Source organism: Mya arenaria, chromosome 10 (assembly GCF_026914265.1).
Source record: "Mya arenaria isolate MELC-2E11 chromosome 10, ASM2691426v1".
Lineage (NCBI taxonomy): Eukaryota > Metazoa > Mollusca > Bivalvia > Myida > Myidae > Mya > Mya arenaria.
This window is the reverse complement of record NC_069131.1, coordinates 11,700,617-11,722,201: the sequence shown is the minus strand read 5'-3', so window position 1 is coordinate 11,722,201 and position 21,585 is coordinate 11,700,617. Positions and strand designations below refer to the sequence as shown.

Genomic DNA, 21,585 nt, shown 5'->3' with positions numbered 1-21,585 from the left:
TACTTTGAAAATTTATCAATTTTGGCCAATAGTTTGCATTAAACTTACATGTAGCTTTTTAGTAAAGAAGTACTCATATTACCTGGTTGCAGCTGCACATTTTTACGAGAAGTATTAACATTCATGAACTTACAGTAGAAATCTTTTCTTTACACAATTTTAAAGATTTCTTTACCAAGCTTATATGAAATTTGATGGGGCAACATGACAATTCATGGAATTATGATTCTATTTTTTTATAGTAAATATATATGCTATCTCAGTTCACATGAATGGTTTCCTTTTAATTTATAAGAGATGTATTCTTATGAATCCAATCATTGATATTTTCACTATCATTACTTACAGTTGACTTTATTTCAGTAATATTTTCAACATTGGATTGTGATATAAACAACACAAAACAAAACCCTCTTTAAATCACCCCCTTCAAATTGGAATCCAATCTCTATTACATCCAGATAATGATTGTTTTGGCATGTTATGATTTTAATTCGAGGTAACATTCTCCTTTCGAATTCTAAACATGTCTGATTGCTTTAACTATTTTATCACTGACAGTTGACATTTGAACATAACACACAGTCAAACAAATAAATTGACATAATTGTTTATTAACATGTGTCTAAGGTGGTAAACGAATATCTTTCATGTTATTAATCATCAAATGCCACATAAAAAAAGGTTATCGACATGACATAAAAAATACCCATTGAAGAAATGTGAAACGGTTGAAATGAAACATTGAATATCGCGAAATTATATGATGTAGTTAAGGCGTTCGCTAATGTAATATGCATTATTTTTGCCGTTGGTAGCGAATCAATCAACACCAAAGAATGACAAATCAGACGAATAATACTGTAATAATTCCATGTTTTTACAACTCTTGCAGGTGTTTTTAGGTGAGATATTTGTTCGACCTTCGCATTTCCATTCCCACTCCCTATTGTACAGTAGGCTACAGAAAACCATAAAAACGAAAAAAGGTACTTACTGCTGAGCGACAGGAGCAGACTTTTTTTTAAAATTCAACCAAAATCCCCGTAAAATACCGTGATCTTATTATGTTATGAAATATTTAAGGAAGGTAAACACTTCCTTAACTTCTTCAAACGATCTTAGTTGAAATCTCAGATTCTTGAACTTACTAAGTCCAAATCTTAGAATCTGGTAGAATTGAGGACCAATCTAAGAACAAAACGACCAATCTAAGGATGAAACCAATCTAAGATACATATTGAATACGGCCCGACGTTATTTGATACAGGCCCCAACAGAACAAAACGTGTCAAAGTGAAAATGTCAGCATTTTTACGTAATAATTTTAACATTGATAAGTTCAAAGCGCATTTCATTATTTCCCAATACCTTTAGTGAAGCCTGACCAATGTGAAGGACAGTTTGTATGCGCTGGTGGTGGTCAGTTCTCCCATCCCGAATGTGTTCCTGGATCATCGATTTGTGACGGCAAGGTCGATTGCTCTGGAGGCCAGGATGAAACCAACTGTCGTAAGTGTGACTATTTATTAACGATTTGTGTAGTGATTTAATTTATGTTCATTAAGTTTATTTGAAATGTAATTTTGTAACTTGATTGTGACGATAGCTAATGGTTTATAGATTCACTCTCGAATACGTTTCCGGGTAGAAACAAGTATTGGTGTCCATTTTTAGGAATCATAAGAAAGTAGCAAAGTAGGTTTCAATCCCATAACCGCTTTGCTGGCGGTTGCGGACAACTACACCAATATACTCCTCACACTCTAATGGTTCGAGATATTGGATATGTCTGTGTGGTTCTTAAGCTGCGTTCAGCCATTAAGTAAATAGTATAAAGTTGATAACGTAGCTAAATATCTTACCAACACTATTTCATTAGTCCGAATCACTCCCTTAGTGCAAAAAGGTGCCAACTAATATTTTTGCCTAAAATTTAATTTTGGCATATTGCAATACAGTTACATTTGTATCTACATGTGACATTAAAATGTCATAATTCTTTACATTTAACTACGCTGCAAGTAGATCGCGTAGTTATTTCAATGTAGCAGATACACGTAAGGGCTTTACTCTTTGGAAATCTTAATCAATTCTGCAATAATACACTTCACTGGAAAATCAATTTGAACTTATACAAAATACAGTTAAATTCATTAATACTATTATTTGTTTTTGAAGAACTACTTCTTATATGTCCCGGTATACATCCGAGGTTCTTAATGATGGAAAATGGCCGAAGTGTTCCGATTGGTTTATGTAGTTTCATTTTATAGACTAGACAAATTTTCTAACAAATATCTCATTAAATGAGCACCGACTACTTCGCTATGTATATGATAACGTGCAAACAGCCATACGGTAGTGAAATATAGTTTATGAATATATACATACATATACAGTCAAACCTCGATTGGTCGAAGTAGTTGTGACTTAGAGAAAAACTTCGTGATTAATAACAATCGATATAACCGAAATTCAAAAAGTGCATAACTAAGCCGAAGAAATCGAACATCGAGATAACACAGTTCGACATAGCGAGTTTCGACTGTACCACATTTTTGTACCAGGCTACCAGAATGTCTTGCTATGAAAACGGCCTTGTTCAAAAGTACAATACAGTGAAATATATATGAATTAAAGTTTATTCTTTTACATATTTACTTTCATTCTAGCACCAACCTGCAGTCCAAATCAGATCTTGTGCTCGGATAAAATGACGTGCGGAAACAGATGCGACAAAATCTCGGATTGTCCGCTCTCCGAGGACAAAAAGTCATGTCGTAAGTAGTTTTCGTACAGTTACATTTTTGTTTAATCATATATTATATATGGTAGCTTCAGTTAACATCAATACATACAAATTTAACATGCAGTTACAAAAAAAATCACAAAAATGGATTCAGCTACAAGATTAGTTCCAGCCCTTCCCAGTCGTCATTGTAACGTCAATGTCGTTTATATTTAAAGCTGTACTCTCACAGTTTGACGTTTTTTGACAACTGTTTTGTTATTTGTAGTAGAAAGGATCTGTTGTTTGAAGGTATGGCCGTAATGTTAAATGACCGCATATAATTTAGGACATTGCATTCTGAATAGTTTTTTTTTTACTAATATGTAAACAGCAGGGGCGGATCTATAGATTGACATTAGAGATGGATGGGGGTTACTTAGGGGTGTAACCTTTTGACCTGCAGCCCTCCGTGAGAACCGAAATTTATTTAGCTTAAAGTAATGGCAGTAACAGGGGGAAATTCTAGTCCGAAACGGTGTACTTTAGGCGTGTTCTATAACTTTTATTTCTCCTATATTGTAATAAAATGTATACTTGGATAATTTGGACTGAAAGCCAGTGAAGAACATGATTTAAATTACGCTAGAAAATATTACGATCTTACACTGAAACGAACAATTTGTCTTTCATCTATATCGCGTTTTGTAATTTTCATCTTTTCAGCAACTGAAATAATTGTACATTATGAACCTTAAATGACGTTTATATGCCTACAGCTCAATCATGCTTCTGCGACGTCGGAACGTTCCGGTGCAAGGATGGCGAAACCTGCCTGGCGATGATGACGTTATGTGATGGTAATGATGACTGTCCCGGTGGTGAGGATGAAGAGCAATGCTGTAAGTGTTATATAGGATCGTATGCGTTGCGAGGAGGAAAGTATCTATTTGAACCTAAAAGAATACAACTATTGTAATACATGTTATTACAATAATATATGGATCACGCAAGGGGGCGGGGATGACATTCTGAATTATTACGCGATGCCTATATAAATGTGATTCACTATTTTCGAATGTTTTTCAAATAGAAATCAACATGACAATGTTTTGAACTGTTGACCGGTAAACAATATGAACTGTTACCCGCGCGTCATATGTACATGTACGCTTGGGCGCATGTGAGTTTGGTATGTGGTCACCTAGCCGGACAAGCCTTCCGGGCTCTCCGGTTTGTCCCACAACACAAGACCACACTCTCGCGTTAAATCGTGCGACCGAGAGTAATTTATATAGTGTTGTTATAAATTGTTTCACAATCGTTGTAAAATAAATATGTTTAAAAAGATAGGTACGTCATGGGTGTACCGGGATTCTAAAAATAAACTGCATATCGTTTAAACTCGTGAATTTCCGGTATTGGTTTTGAAATTTTAATTGGTTCACGGAAAAATACCGAAGAATTTTCAAGCGCTCAATCATCAATGTGATCAAGATCATAACCACACGTTAACAAATCAATATCGCTTTACAAATGTATTTGTCTGTTCGTGTTTGAACGAAAATATAATAATCAGGTAAAACAGTTGTTGCATGGGCATTTGTGATACAGTCAAAACTGTTGTCTCTCGGTGTCGGGTATGACATTCTAAACTGTTGCCCTCGGCTTATCGGCCTCGGGACAGCAGTTCAGTAGTCATCCCCTCCTCCACGTGACAACAATTTTGACTGTTACACAAATGCCCATGCAATTACAGAATTATACTGTTGTTTTCGGCCTTTTCGGGCTCGGGCAAAAGTTCAGATGCTATCCTTTCCACTTCGGGACAACAGTTTTTCCTGTTACCTAAATGGCCATGAAATAATTGTAAAATAATTATATAAGAATTATCGCCATACGTATATTTGTATGTTTAGTTCGATTATCTTGGAGAATAAAAACTCATTTGTGACATTTCTTATAGAGTAAGGTTAACACATCTTTTTACAGCATGCAAGCGCATATACGGTGACAACGGAATATTTCTTTGAGTCAGGTTGTAATGTGTGATATTTGTAGTCAAAGTTAACTCATTTCTTTACAAAGTGTTTGCCCCTTTTAAACGAAATCAAGCTTCTGTCTTGAAGTTTAAATGTGATATGTGATATCTGAAGTCAAGGTCAAGGTTAACACTTCTTTTTACAGAATGTGTTCGCATTTGTTGCGAAAATAGTTCGACGGAGGGAAGAAATGTGTCCGTGAGAGAGAAAATGCAATTTATGATATCAGCTTAATTAAATTAACATGGCAATATCAATCCTTCAATGATATTTGTAGCCAAAATTTCTACAACACTTTTTACAGCGCCAGAATGCCTTTGCAGAGAATCGAAGTATCTGTGTGAGGGAGGCAAGAGATGCATTGACCGTCAGCTGCTGTGTAATGGGATGGAAGACTGTGAGCTTGGTGATGATGAAGACGAGTGTCGTAAGTAGATTAGGCACTGATATTACAGTTTTTATTATGACAAAAAGAAGATCGTAGACAGAGTAAGCTGATATATTTCATTCTCTAGTGTGTGGCCTGGGCAGAAACCAGTAATGTGTCCTTTTTGAGGGGTCATGAGAAAGTAACCCTGGTTGGTATCGAACCCTCAACCACTTAGGTGACATATTGGTACATACACCACATGAACTCTCTCACCCTCATTGTTATAATGGATATTAGTGGTTCATTAATTGCATAACCGAATTATGAACTTTGCATAACACATAATATGCCAGCATCGCAAAACAATAATGAAGGATGCATAATACATCATATGCCAGCATCGCAAAACAATGATGAACAATGCATAACGTATAATATGCCAGCATCGCAAAGCAATGATGAACAATGCATAACACATAATATGCCAGCATCGCAAAACAATAATGAACGATGCATAATACATCATATGCCAGCATCGCAAAACAATGATGAACAATGCATAACTCATAATATACCAGCACCGCAAAACAATGATAAACAATTCAAAACTCATAATATGCCAGCATCGCAAAACTATGATGTACTATGCATAACACATCATATGCCAGCCCTCGCAAATCAATAATGAACGATGCAAAATACATAATATGCCAGCATCGCAAAACAATAATGAACCATGCATAACACATCATATGCCAGCATCGCAAAACAATGATAAACAATTCATAACTCATAATATGCCAGTATCGCAAAACTATGATGTACTATGCATAACACATGATATGCCAGTATCGCAAAACTATGATGAACAATGCATAACACATCATATGCCAGCATCGCAAATCAATGATGAACAATGCATAACACATGATATGCCAGCATCGCAAAACAATAATGAACCATGCATAACACATCATATGCCAGCATCGCAAAACAATGATAAACAATTCATAACTCATAATATGCCAGTATCGCAAAACTATGATGTACTATGCATAACACATCATATGCCAGCATCGCAAAACAATGATGAACAATGCATAACGTATAATATGCCAGCATCGCAAAGCAATGATGAACAATGCATAACACATAATATGCCAGCATCGCAAAACAATAATGAACGATGCATAATACATCATATGCCAGCATCGCAAAACAATGATGAACAATGCATAACTCATAATATACCAGCACCGCAAAACAATGATAAACAATTCAAAACTCATAATATGCCAGCATCGCAAAACTATGATGTACTATGCATAACACATCATATGCCAGCCCTCGCAAATCAATAATGAACGATGCAAAACACATAATATGCCAGCATCGCAAAACAATAATGAACCATGCATAACACATCATATGCCAGCATCGCAAAACAATGATAAACAATTCATAACTCATAATATGCCAGTATCGCAAAACTATGATGTACTATGCATAACATATAATATGCCAGCATCGCAAAACAATAATGAACCATGCATAACACATCATATGCCAGCATCGCAAAACAATGATGAACAATGCATAACGTATAATATGCCAGCATCGCAAGGCAATGATGAAAAATGCATAACTCATAATATGCCAGCATCGCAAAACAATGATGAACAATGCATAACTCATAATATGCCAGCATCGCAAAACAATGATGAACGGTGCATAATACATCATATGCCAGCATCGCAAAACAATGATGAACAATGCATAACACATCATATGCCAGCATTGCAAAACAATGATGAACAATGCATAACTCATAATATGCCAGCATCGAAAGGCAATGATAAAAAGTGCATAACTCATAATATGCCAGCATCGCAAAAGAATGGTTAACAATGCATAACACATAATATTCCAGCATCGCAAAACAATGATGAACAATGCATAACACATAATATTCCAGCATCGCAAAACAAAGATGAGCAATGCATAACACATCATATGCCAGCATCGCAAAACAATAATGAACCATGCATAACACATTACATGCCAACATTTCAAAACAATGATGAACGATGCAAAACACATAATATGCCAGTATCGCAAAACGATGATGAACCATGCATAACACATTACATGCCAGCATTTCAAAACAATGATGATCGATGCAAAACACATAATATGCCAGGATCACAAAACAATGATGAACAATGCATAACGCATTACATGCCAACATTTCAAAACAATGATGATCGATGCTTAACACATAATATGCCAGGATCACAAAACAATGATGAACAATGCATAACGCATTACATGCCAACATTTCAAAACAATGATGATCGATGCAAAACACATAATATGCCAGCATCGCAAAACAATGATGAACAATGCATAACTCATAATATGCCAGCATCGCAAAACAATGATGAACAATGCATAACACATAATATGCCAGCATCGCAAAACAATGATGAACAATGCATAACACATAATATGCCAGCATCGCAAAACAATGATGAACAATGCATAACTCATAATATGCCAGCATCGCAAAACAATGATGAACAATGCATAACTCATAATATACCAGCACCGCAAAACAATGATAAACAATTCAAAACTCATAATATGCCAGCATCGCAAAACTATGATGTACTATGCATAACACATCATATGCCAGCGCTCGCAAATCAATAATGAACGATGCAAAACACATAATATGCCAGCATCGCAAAACAATAATGAACCATGCATAACACATCATATGCCAGCATCGCAAAACAATGATAAACAATTCATAACTCATAATATGCCAGTATCGCAAAACTATGATGTACTATGCATAACACATAATATGCCAGCGTCGCAAAACAATAATGAACCATGCATAACACATCATATGCCAGCATCGCAAAACAATGATGAACAATGCATAACGTATAATATGCCAGCATCGCAAGGCAATGATGAAAAATGCATAACTCATAATATGCCAGCATCGCAAAACAATGATGAACAATGCATAACACATCATATGCCAGCATCGCAAAACAATGATAAAAAATGCATAACTCATAATATGCCAGCATCGCAAAACAATAATGAACGATGCATAACACATCATATGCCAGCATTGCAAAACAATGATGAACAATGCATAACACATCATATGCCAGCATCGCAAAACAATGATAAACAATTCATAACATATATAGGAGCATCGCAAAACAATGATGAACAATGCATAACACTTAACATGCCAGCATCGCAAAACAATGATGAACAATGCATAACTCATAATATGCCAGCATCGAAAGGTAATGATAAAAAATGCATAACTCATAATATGCCAGCATCGCAAAACAATGATGAACAATGCATAACACATAATATTCCAGCATCGCAAAACAATGATGAACAATGCATAACACATAATATGCCAGCATCGCAAAAGAATGATGAACAATGCATAACACATAATATTCCAGCATCGCAAAACAATTAGGAACCATGCATAACACACAATATGCCAGCATCGCAAAACAATGATAAACAATTCATAACTCATAATATGCCAGCATCGCAAAACAATGATAAACAATTCATAACTCATAATATGCCAGCATCGCAAAACAATGATAAACAATTCAAAACTCATTATATGCCAGCATCGCAAAACAATGATAAACAATTCATAACTCATAATATGCCAGCATCGCAAAACAATAATGAACCATGCATAACACATCATATGCCAGCATCGCAAAGCAATGATGAACAATGCATAACACATAATATGCCAGCATCGCAAAACAATGATGAACAATGCATAACTCATAATATGCCAGCATCGCAAAGCAATGATGAACAATGCATAACACATAATATGCCAGCATCGCAAAAAAATGATGAACAATGCATAACTCATAATATGCCAGCATCGCAAAGCAATGATGAACAATGCATTATACATCATATGCCAGCATCGCAAAGCAATGATGAACAATGCATAACACATCAAATGCCAGCATCGCAAAGCAATGATGAACAATGCATAACTCATAATATGCCAGCATCGCAAAACAATGATGAACAATGCATAACAAATCATATTCCAGCATCGCAAAATAATGATGAATAATGCATAATACATAATATGCCAGCATCGCAAAACAATGATGAACGATGCATAACACATTACATGCCAACATTTCAAAACAATGATGAACGATGCAAAACACATAATATTCCAGCATCGCAAAACAATGATGAACAATGCATAACACATAATATGCCAGCATCGCAAAACAATGATGAACAATGCATAACTCATAATATGCCAGCATCGAAAGGCAATGATAAAAAATGCATAACTCATAATATGCCAGCATCGCAAAACAATGATGAACAATGCATAACACATAATATGCCAGCATCGCAAAACAATGATGAACAATGCATAACACATAATATGCCAGCATCGCAAAACAATGATGAACAATGCATAACAAATCATATTCCAGCATCGCAAAACAATTAGGAACCATGCATAACACACAATATGCCAGCATCGCAAAACAATGATAAACAATTCATAACTCATAATATGCCAGCATCGCAAAACAATGATAAACAATTCATAACTCATAATATGCCAGCATCGCAAAAAAATGATAAACAATTCAAAACTCATTATATGCCAGCATCGCAAAACAATGATAAACAATTCATAACTCATAATATGCCAGCATCGCAAAACAATAATGAACCATGCATAACACATCATATGCCAGCATCGCCAAGCAATGATGAACAATGCATAACTCATAATATGCCAGCATCGCAAAACAATGATGAACAATGCATAACTCATAATATGCCAGCATCGCAAAGCAATGATGAACAATGCATAACACATAATATTCCAGCATCGCAAAACAATGATGAACAATGCATAACACATAATATGCCAGCATCGCAAAACAATGATGAACAATGCATAACAAATCATATTCCAGCATCGCAAAACAATTAGGAACCATGCATAACACACAATATGCCAGCATCGCAAAACAATGATAAACAATTCATAACTCATAATATGCCAGCATCGCAAAACAATGATAAACAATTCATAACTCATAATATGCCAGCATCGCAAAAAAATGATAAACAATTCAAAACTCATTATATGCCAGCATCGCAAAACAATGATAAACAATTCATAACTCATAATATGCCAGCATCGCAAAACAATAATGAACCATGCATAACACATCATATGCCAGCATCGCCAAGCAATGATGAACAATGCATAACACATCATATGCCAGCATCGCAAAGCAATGATGAACAATGCATAACTCATAATATGCCAGCATCGCAAAGCAATGATGAACAATGCATAACACATAATATGCCAGCATCGCAAAGCAATGATGAACAATGCATAACACATAATATGCCAGCATCGCAAAGCAATGATGAACAATGCATAACACATAATATGCCAGCATCGCAAAAAAATGATGAACAATGCATAACTCATAATATGCCAGCATCGCAAAGCAATGATGAACAATGCATTATACATCATATGCCAGCATCGCAAAGCAATGATGAACAATGCATAACACATCAAATGCCAGCATCGCAAAGCAATGATTAACAATGCATAACTCATAATATGCCAGCATCGCAAAACAATGATGAACAATGCATAACAAATCATATTCCAGCATCGCAAAATAATGATGAACAATGCATAATACATAATATGCCAGCATCGCAAAACAATGATGAACGATGCATAACACATTACATGCCAACATTTCAAAACAATGATGAACGATGCAAAACACATAATATTCCAGCATCGCAAAACAATGATGAACAATGCATAACACTTAACATGCCAGCATCGCAAAACAATGATGAACAATGCATAACGTATAATATGCCAGCATCGCAAGGCAATGATGAAAAATGCATAACTCATAATATGCCAGCATCGCAAAACAATGATGAACAATGCATAACACATCATATGCCAGCATCGCAAAACAATGATGAACAATGCATAATACATAATATTCCAGCATCGCAAAACAATGATGAGCGATGCATAACTAATCATATTCCAGCATCGCAAATTAATAATGAACAATGCATAACACATAATATGCCAGCATCGCAAAACAATAATGAACCATGCATAACGCATTACATGCCAACATTTCAAAACGATGATGATCGATGCAAAACACATAATATGCCAGCATCGCAAAACAATGATGAGCAATGCATAACTCATAATATGCCAGCATCGCAAAACACTAATGAACAATGCATAACACAATACATGCCAACATTTCGAAACTATGATGATCGATGCAAAACACATCATATTCCAGCATCGCAAAACAATAATGAACCATGCATTACACATTGCATTCCAACATTTCAAAACAATGATGAACGATGCAAAACACATAATATGCCAGCATCGCAAAACAATAATGAACCATGCATAACGCAGTACATGCCAACATTTCAAAACAATGATAATCGATGCAAAACACATAATATGCCAGCATCGCAAAACACTAATGAACCATGCATAACACATTACATGCCAACATTTCAAAACAATGATAATCGATGCAAAACACATAATATGCCAGGATCGCAAAACAATAATGAACCATGCATAACGCATAATATAGCAGTATTGCAAAACCGAATTATGAACTTTGCATAACACATAATATGCCATCATCGGAAAACAATAATGAACGATGCATAACACATCATATGCCAGCATCGCAAAACAATGATAAACAATTCATAACTCATAATATGCCAGCATCGCAAAACAATGATGAACAATGCATAACTCATAATATGCCAGCATCGCAAGGCAATGATGAACAATGCATAACACATAACATGCCAGCATCGCAAGGCAATGATGAGCAATGCATAACACATAATATGCCAGCATCGCAAAACAATAATAAATAAGGATAAACAATACATAACAAATACTTTTACTAGCATTGCAAAAACCATGATGAACAAGGGTAAACAACGCATAACTCATCCTTTTCTAGCATCGCAAGGATAAACCATGCAAAACACGTCCTATGAATGAATCGCAAAATAATGATGAATAATGCAAAAAGCATCATTTGCAAGCATCGCAAAATAGTGATAAACACATCGTATAACAGCTCATGCAATCACGCTATCTATGCTTTATATATTTATGGACACGATATCAACTTATGTTATCATTTTAAGCTGAAGGTTGCAAGTGCAATGAAAAGGAATACTTTTGTCTGGGCGGGGAAAAGTGCATCCCACAGGTATTTCAATGGTTTAATTTCGAGATTTACGAGACGTGTGATTTATCGTTTAAATTATCATAACAAGTGTTGTTTGATTGTTTGATAACAAATCTATTAAAAAACCCCGACCAACTTACAATTATGTATGTGACTCCAAAATATAATTTGGGAAAATAAACCTCACCGCTGGGTTTGTGCGGTCTATGAGACTAATGTAAATGAGATACAAAGATACTGTTATTAACGAGGATGTTGCGTGGGACTGTTATTAACAGGGGATGTTGCGTGGGACTGTTATTAACAGGGGATGTTGCGTGGGACTGTTATTAGCAGGGGATGTTGCGTGGGACTGTTATTAATACACTAAGAGAGATTCTCCTTAAATGCTTGTTTTTCAAATTCTGAACTGAAAAAAATCATAGGCATAAACTTGAAATCTTGTTTGGAGAAATTATTTGGATACGGTTCATTTCACATTAGACCAGCGGATTAAAATATAGTTCGAGAACCTAAGAGGAAGTAAAAGGATGGCAATTAAATTTGCCAATATTAGACCTATCTTCAACATTTTATAAGGACTTTCTTTGCTAGTATGTGTTGCGTTAAATTGTTTTATCATATAATTTATGTTCAAAACAAGATAATAACACTTGAAATGTTAATACGTTATAGATATTTTGTATTCCTTGCATGGTATAACATTTTATTGAAGGACATGGTCCATAGTTAATATTAGTATTTCATATTTAATTATCTTACGTTAATTTGTTTACGATCTTTGTTCTGATGTAAAGAAATCACATTTTGCACATGTTTTTTTTTGTATTTTCAGATCTTGCTTTGTAATGGTAATTTTGATTGCCCATTATCCGATGATGAATTCTGTTTTGGTTAACTCCACGTTTTGAAGAGACAGTTCCTTTTACGGTGCATTTCGATCTCTGAGAAGATATATTTATAGTACATCACTTTCTGATATGTGACGATTCTTGCGAATCCGATTAACTACACTCAGAAATAAAACTTATCAAGAAATAAACTGTTGTTCATTTTATAACAAGTGTGAAGCTATGTTTTCACTATCTGTCAAAAGTAAGGCCACTAGTTTGTATAGTTTTATTTAGTTTCAGTGATGTTTTTGTTTTCAAAAAACTTGTATTGGAAAGGAGGAGTGAATGAAATTAAGCAGAAAATTAGATAAAAAATCTTTATCCTTTATACATTTTTAATTAAAAGCTACGAAACCACAATTTTTCCAGTAAAAAGGCGAAAAAAATCGCTTATATTTTTTAACTGAACCTAAATCATGTGCTTGTGTTGTTTTAAATCATTAAACTCAAATGAGTTATACATGAATATACATCCTGAGTGGTCTGAGAAAGCAGGTACGGAGGTCAACACAATGGTGGAAAGCAGCGGTAAAGGAAGCGGGTCTACCGTGAGCAGGAGCAAAGGCTCATCAGGCCTGAGCAGCACCAACTGTAAACTGGCGTGTTGCTTCCTATTTATTCAAACTGAAGTAAATGTGTGTGAATCGGTAGCACAAAAGTGTTGTATTATGGGTTAATATATGTTTTAATTTAATATCGATCAGTACATCAATTATAAATATTTTAATATGTGTTATATTTTATAATGTTAAGGTGTGTTGTTGGAAAATATAATCATATCAATAGTTTGCTGTGTAATTATATTATTGTTATTTAATATAAATTCTTTGTTATTTTATGTTCTTATAAGTAGTGCTGAACACTTGTGTTTTTATAAATATTCATCATTTACTCCCAGTGCTTTGTTATTCTACAGTTTCATAGTCCAGTACATTCTTGCAAATGGAATTTAAGAACAACTTTCTCAAAACTAGAAACGACACTTTTTCAGCACAGTATAGCAATTTTCGCTAATTATCACCTATTAATTCTATTGTTACATCACACAATACATCTCCCCGACCCCAACCTCAATTTCTATAGGAAAAATTAGCGGTTGGGAAAGTGGGAACACACCGAGAAAGGTTAGGTTTTTTAACATTCCGCAAATTATGGCTGGTGGGTCGTTGAATCATAACATAAAACAACAGCCCAAAACAAAGTAATAATACTTCTTTCATGCTTTTCGATGAAATATGGAGTTTTATCAGTGAAATAACAAAAGTGAAAATATCAATTTGATATTTTCACTGCAAAATAAGGAGTATAAATATCAATTTTCAGAACTACTTTTAAAATCCATTGTAGTGACTTCCCCTTGATCTAAACAGAACTCTTCACTTTTTAAACAGATAATGTTTGCAAATAAATTATTGGAAAGTTAAAGAAATGTTTCATAAGTTTATATAAAGATATATTTGGAAATTTAAAACTTACCGTTTATTAGAAAAATGAATATCCCGTTTTTTAAACGTTTTCTTGATCGTGAAGCTGAATGTTCGAGCGTTTGCTTTCATACCAACAACTGTTCGAACATAAATGGAATGTTATAGACTTGCATATTGATCTTCTTAAGAAAATTGTAAAACCGATCTTAATATATGGATGTGAAGTAGGGGGCTACGGAAATAATCTTATATAAGAAACAGTTTTTGACGTATGTACTTAATATCAAAAACAGTACACCATTTTGTATAGCTTATGGCAAAACCGGTGTAAAGTCATTGCAAATAGTTATTGATACACAAATGATCAGTTATTGGTCGAAGGTAATAGCCCCACATTGTACAAAACTTCCAGTATTTGTATATTATGTTATGCTAGGTAGATATATGTATGATAATATAATTAGAAACATGACTTTCAATGGATAAAAGACATACGAAAAATATTTGTTAAATGTAATATGATTAACATATGGAATAATCATGAATTCCCAAACACATTATGGCTTAAAAGGTCCGTTCAAATGAAATCATCTGGTTTCTGCATAAACGAGTGGTATTCTACTTTAAAAACATCAATACAATGATGTAGCTATAGACTGTTTAAAGAAAACGTTGAATTTGATGAATATTTAGTTATAACACCTGCTAAATCTTTGAAAGATTAAGTCAAATCTAGAACTAGAAATAGACTACCTAATGAAGTACGAAGCTGGGATAATATACAACTACATGATAGAAATGTGGACATTGTGATAAAACCGTATTGGTGATGAATTCAATTATGTACTGGAATGTAGCTATTTTACAGAATATAGAATAAGATTCATTAAGAAAACATTATACATGTACCAATGTCATAATGTTTTGAATTTTAAAGAAATTGTAAAAATCGATCCCGAAGATAATACAAAAGTCTTATAACATGTAATTTCTTCAAATGTATTGTAAATACATTTAGTTTAAGACTGTTACATGTTTTCCTCCATAAATAAATATTTATTTGTTCTACTTAGCTGTGGAACTTGGTGGATTTAACACCAGTGGTGAATCTGCACTCTGGTAGGACCTTAAATACATGTCAACATATCAGTGTGATACGATAAGTGGCTATGATCGATTTAGAAAAGATCTCCGAAATTAGAAATATATCAGAATAATTCTAGCCCGGAAAGGAAGCCAATTAGACCGGCAGTGAATACCCCACAAAAGAAAACATTGAAGGCAGTATTTTTATTCTCTGCCCTCTTTACCGCGATTCAAGAGGAAGCCTACTTGCCGAAGTACATACCTCCAGGCCGATCACACTTCGCTTCCTTTTCTTCGGCTCGAAAGAGGCTATTTACCAAACAAACTCGACTATCTTCAAATGTGTCCAAACATTAAGAATAGAAAATGTCCAGCTGTGGTGAAGTGCGCTGATACTGAGAAGAAAATCTTGAACCCGAACCATATCATAGAGGTGATAGATTACACTGACGATGAACTTGAATATTTTCTCCTGCTATCATTCAAGTGTGTGAATATTAATCTATACCATCCAGATGTTACTCATACGGTCTATCATTATAAAGGGGAAAAGAAGAAAAAAATGGGATAACGTTGTCAAATATAACTACAAACATATTATTGTTCAACCAAGAGCAGTATTGTGTGAGTTACAACAAGCCAAAGAAGTCTAGATGAAGGTCAGAAACAGGTATTTATTGATTTACATAAGGAAATATTTTCAACCGGTGAAAATTACATTGTCATTTGCAATCTAAAAAAAAACACAGAATTGATTTGATCACAGATACTCGATTTGAGCATAGACATCGCAGCTTACCACAAACTATGATTGAAGATATACGCAACCGTAACAAACAACTGTAACCGGCTGGGACGGACTTATAGTCTGTTTAGAATGGAATTATGCAAGAAATACTAGTTGATCTAAACATAAGTATTTGCCTGATATGTGTAGATGTGGTATTTATTATCAGTGGCTACTATGAACATCATCTGGAGAGTTTAGACACCATACTAACCAAACTACAAGCAGCTTACCTGGAATAAGCATTTAATTTCTTCACCCCCTCCCCCCCCCCCCCCAGCTTAAGCATTCTTGGACATGTTTGCGCCTAAAGGACGGAGACAGATCCAGCAAAGTTTGTAAAGGTTAAAGGCTGGCTTATTTATCAAAGTTTTGAATTACCTCCTTTCTCGCCTTTGCTGGTTACTTTCGACATTTCATTAAGAATTTCAGAGATATTGCCAAATCTTTGAATGGGTTACTGCCTCCAACTACTAACAATAAGGGGTCCAAGACACCGAAGCCTAAATGGAAATGAACAGAGAATGAGCGTGCTATCTTCGACCATCTGAAGGATCTTATGTCTTTTCCACCCATATAGGCCTACCCAAACTTCCTTGCCATTTGAGTAAAACACAGATGCATCAGAATGCATCTGGTAAAGCATAAGGTGGTATGCTGATTCAAATACAAGCTTTACATAGGGTGTTTTCGTAAGCCACCAGAGCTTTAAACAAGTCTGAATTCAACTAAAGCACCTTCTTACTGACAACGACCCACTGGTTTACGTATTCATTAGGGCCAAGCTTGATGATACTGGACAGCGATGGACTATGGCTCTTGGGGAGTACTCATTCGACCTCCAGTACAGGGCATGTTTGAAAAACCCGAATGTATTGACCCGTTATCGTATGAAAATAAAGTCGACATGGAAAACATGGATACTAGATAGTGTGCGAATCAACGAACCATATGTACAGTTTTTTTTAGCATGATTGCAATACCATATGTCGATAATATTTATACGATAAGGAACACCATGAGTCAATCTCTCGCTCAAAATGAGATAAGGGAAAACAGAAGATCACAGCGACCAAACCATCTCATTGAGAAATGGTGAAAAGCTGTCATTGACCAGAGGTTACCCAGATATGTCATGCACGGTCATGACCTCCCTATGAATAAGCAATTAAAGAAATTGAATATCAAGACAGGAATCTTGTTTAGGAGTGTGCATGATACCGACGATGATATTGAACGGTTGATGATTCCAAAGCATCACATATTAACGTACACACCTCTTATCCTCTTCTCTGTTTACGCAGTACAGTGGTTACTTCACCTTAGAACCAACCAAGGGTAAGGCGAGTAAAACTCTTGTAGTCATTGATCAGTAAATAATGTCTGCCAAAGCTATACCAACACGTAATCAAACCTTGAGAAGGACAGTGAACGCACTTTACAAATGAGTTTTTTTATTTACTTCGGAATGCCTACAAGGTTGCACTCAGATCAGGGTGCGAAATTTGAAAGCCAGTTGGTATAAGAGATATGTCGCATCACAGGAATAACAAGAGCCATACGACATCATAGAAGTCCAAGGTCAATGCATGTCCGAAGCGGTTGGACCGAACACTGCTCGGATTGCTTGGAACCCAAGAAGAAGATGAGAGGACTGATTGGAAGAAATGTATAAGCAGTCTTGTCTACTGGTATAACTGCACACCACGTGAAGCTACTCGAATGTCACCGTATATGCTGCTTTTTTGAGGAAGTCTAGATTACCCATCGGTGTCATATTTTACATTAAAAGAGAAAAGTCAGTAATCAAGACAGCAAAATATTACTTCAAGAAAAGATTGTAAAGACACATGAGATAAGCGAAAGACGTATTGTGTCCGAAATGTCAAAACCGTAATGAAAGAAGCAGGCGACATAAAATATATAAAATCGCTAACAGGTTTGATGAACCATACATTGTCATAGACCAACAAAAAGGGACATTCCAGTGTTCAACGTGAGATTTAAGGGCTCTGAAAAGTAAAAAAAAGAAGCATCAAACCATTTACCATTTATAGAGCATCAGGATGAAGATAGTGGGTTCGGATGTAGTGAAATATGTGAAAACAGAAGTTGAAATGTGGGATGGACCCTTTATAGAAGAAAAGGAGGCAAACACAAGCACTGTTGGTGCATATGAATGGGACGAAGATATTTAGGGTGCAGGTAATTCAAGACTTGTATACCGACATGGGGACGTCCAAAAACCTAAGACCTATGAATAACATGATAGATGAATGCGGCTTGGCATGGTTTACTTTCAAGGAATCTGATTGGACTAAGGTTAATGTCACCTTTCTGGTGATTGGATCGGATATATTTCACTCACTGTTTCCTACCATTTTTTGCATTCGAGACGTGTTATACATGGTCTAATTTAATTTTAATGTTGAGATCCATACAAGTGTTTTGGAGGTTTATCTAAAGGTATTGGTTTTATCCATGTTCTTGTTTGTTTTCTCGTTAAGATCATTCGTGTCTTTAATGTAGTGCCTTTATTCGCGTTTGTCCGAGATAATGAGTTATCCTAAAATTGATATATTAGTCTTAAAGTAGCACAACAATATATCATCCCATTCAATAGCCATTCTATATACACTTACCGTTCTATTAATTCACCTTTTCAAGCCAAACCTAACGGTTACTTTCACTGTGAGTGAGCGGGATATGTTCTGAGAGACAGTTTTCAATACCGCATATAAGTGAATACACTGTATAAATGTTGTTTGTTGTATTCGCTGTACGATGTTTTTTATTCGCTTTGACTGTTTGTCATCGTGATTATGTGTTCTTTCTTGCACTGCACTGTATGTCATGTTTGTACAAAAACATTAACTAGATTACGCACATCTTTACATCATCTTGCAACAGATACCGGAAGATGGCCGAGGCCAACTTATAGTCCATACCTTACGATGCCGTTTTGATTAAATGTTCAGGACAAACAACGTACGGCAATCTGTCAAAAGTTTTGAAGAAACAATGCACTTTTTTTCGGTGCATTTCAAGATATATTTGTTATTACAGTAATGGAGTATGAAACTGAAATATTATCACAAAACATCAAACTCAGGTTATTAACATTTTACAGCATTTTAGTAAAAATAGTTGACCAATAAACAGACTCTTCTATTCATCAGTCAGGTAATTCTTCAATAGCAATTACTCAATATTTTTTTAGTTCAATTAAAAGACGGTAGATTGCAAATTAATTAACTTAGAAGCAATACTTTTCTGTGTCATTTATTTACAAGAATCCCATGAAATTCATAGTATGGGCATCAAGAGGTCAATCTTGAAGTGTATAAACGGTGGTTTGGGTGACTTGGTGACTTTTACCCAAAGCAAGCGAAATATAAGCACTGACTTTCCAAATTGGGCAATTGGTTTGTACCGATCACATTTGATTTTCCAATTTCAATCTTCATTCCGAAAAAGGATCGCAAAGAAAGCCTAGCGAGGGTGCGCACTTTGAGCATGCCCAAAGCAAACGCCGTCGCTCGGCGTTCAGATAAGAGCGCAGTAATATCGCTGCGTGGCCGTCGAAGCAGCGATGTTAGGCCTCCTACAACGCCACAGGATCGCCGCAGGCGAACGCAATGGTTATCGGTTGCGCTCGCTGTGCGGTCGTACGGCGTTATCTGAGATGACACTGTGTCTCTATCGCGCTTGAACGGCGCGTCTACAGCGCTTACGAGGACTTTTTTTCTTACTATCGGTGTTGAACATAGAGCTTTCTATGGTCTGCGTAGGCCAATACATGGGTACTGGACAGATACTACACAAGTAATTGAAAGTTCTCTGCTGGTCCTCGCCCAGATGATCGTGAAGGGTCAATTTCACACAGCAGTCGTCTTTTCAGATTCAATCGTTTTAATTAGAGTTTCAGAGACAACATGTTGCTGATCTTCAGGAAACTGCTTGGAATGAAAAAACAAAATTGCAATAAATTGCTACTACAGGATCGGATATAATGCGTCTTGACTCATTAAATAATTATATACGTGGACCATAACTGTTCGTAAGGAAGTGCAACTATTTATTCCCTTATAAAAATAGTTTGTGAGAGTTATGCTATTTAATCGAAACAAATAATGTTACATAGATTTACTTCTGTATTCGTGTTTGAATTGATCACATTTTAATACATTACTTCGATGAAAATGTTTATGATTATTGTTCGTATTTTTGTTTGTATAGATAGATAGATATATAGATAGTTTATTCACTATAAGCTTAAAGCCCATGAGTAATACATATTTCAAACGATAATATAGAGAATAAAACATTTCCGGTATGCACAATGATAATACTTTTCTTACAATTTTCATCAATTTCTATATCAGACACATATATATATTTTCAAAACGATTAACAATTGAATGTGAGATGATGCAATCCAATACAATTTTATATATATGATTAAGGTATGTAAGTACCTTAACGCATTATTGAAATAAATGGTAAATGGTAAAAAACTAAGTTTGTCACTACTCTTGGACATAGTTTAATCTTTAATGATGCCGTTATACAGTCAGATGTATTTCTCACATACCCACACCTATAATGAATTAATAAATACATAATTAAAAAGTGATATTAAAAGAAATGGTCATGTAAATCGCCTTTCGATGTGTGTTTAACACTGTCAACATTAGCTGATAGGCGTATGAATTGTGTACCAATACTCACCAGTACGGGCAAGTTTTATTTCGGTTTTGTTTAAAACCAATAGTAGGAAAAATAACTCGTTTTGAATTATTAGAGTAACGTTAATCCTTTAACATTCCCTTCTTATTTACTTATATCCTAAATAATTACAAAGACCAAATTCAATTATTAATTTTTT

The 21,585-nt window shown here is 35.1% G+C and overlaps 1 protein-coding gene across 1 annotated transcript; it reads left to right on the top strand.

Annotated features, from left to right (window-relative positions):
• The first annotated feature begins 1,428 nt into the window (after positions 1 to 1,428).
• LOC128204324 (LDL receptor repeat-containing protein egg-1-like) lies at positions 1,429 to 18,895 on the top strand. Its single transcript, XM_052905737.1, has 6 exons — positions 1,429 to 1,512; positions 2,676 to 2,783; positions 3,511 to 3,633; positions 5,078 to 5,200; positions 12,461 to 12,525; positions 18,755 to 18,895. The coding sequence occupies exons 2-6, from the start codon at positions 2,717 to 2,719 to the stop codon at positions 18,893 to 18,895; spliced, it is 519 nt and encodes a 172-aa protein (XP_052761697.1). The 5' UTR covers positions 1,429 to 1,512; positions 2,676 to 2,716.
• Positions 18,896 to 21,585: the final 2,690 nt, after the last annotated feature.

Coding starts and splice junctions, on each gene's coding strand:
- LOC128204324 (XM_052905737.1), top strand. CDS start 2,717: ATGACGTGCGGAAACAGATGCGACAAAATCTCGGATTGTCCGCTCTCC. Junction 5,201..12,460: donor TGATGATGAAGACGAGTGTC/GTAAGTAGATTA, acceptor TATCATTTTAAG/CTGAAGGTTGCAAGTGCAAT. Junction 12,526..18,754: donor GGGAAAAGTGCATCCCACAG/GTATTTCAATGG, acceptor TACCATTTATAG/AGCATCAGGATGAAGATAGT.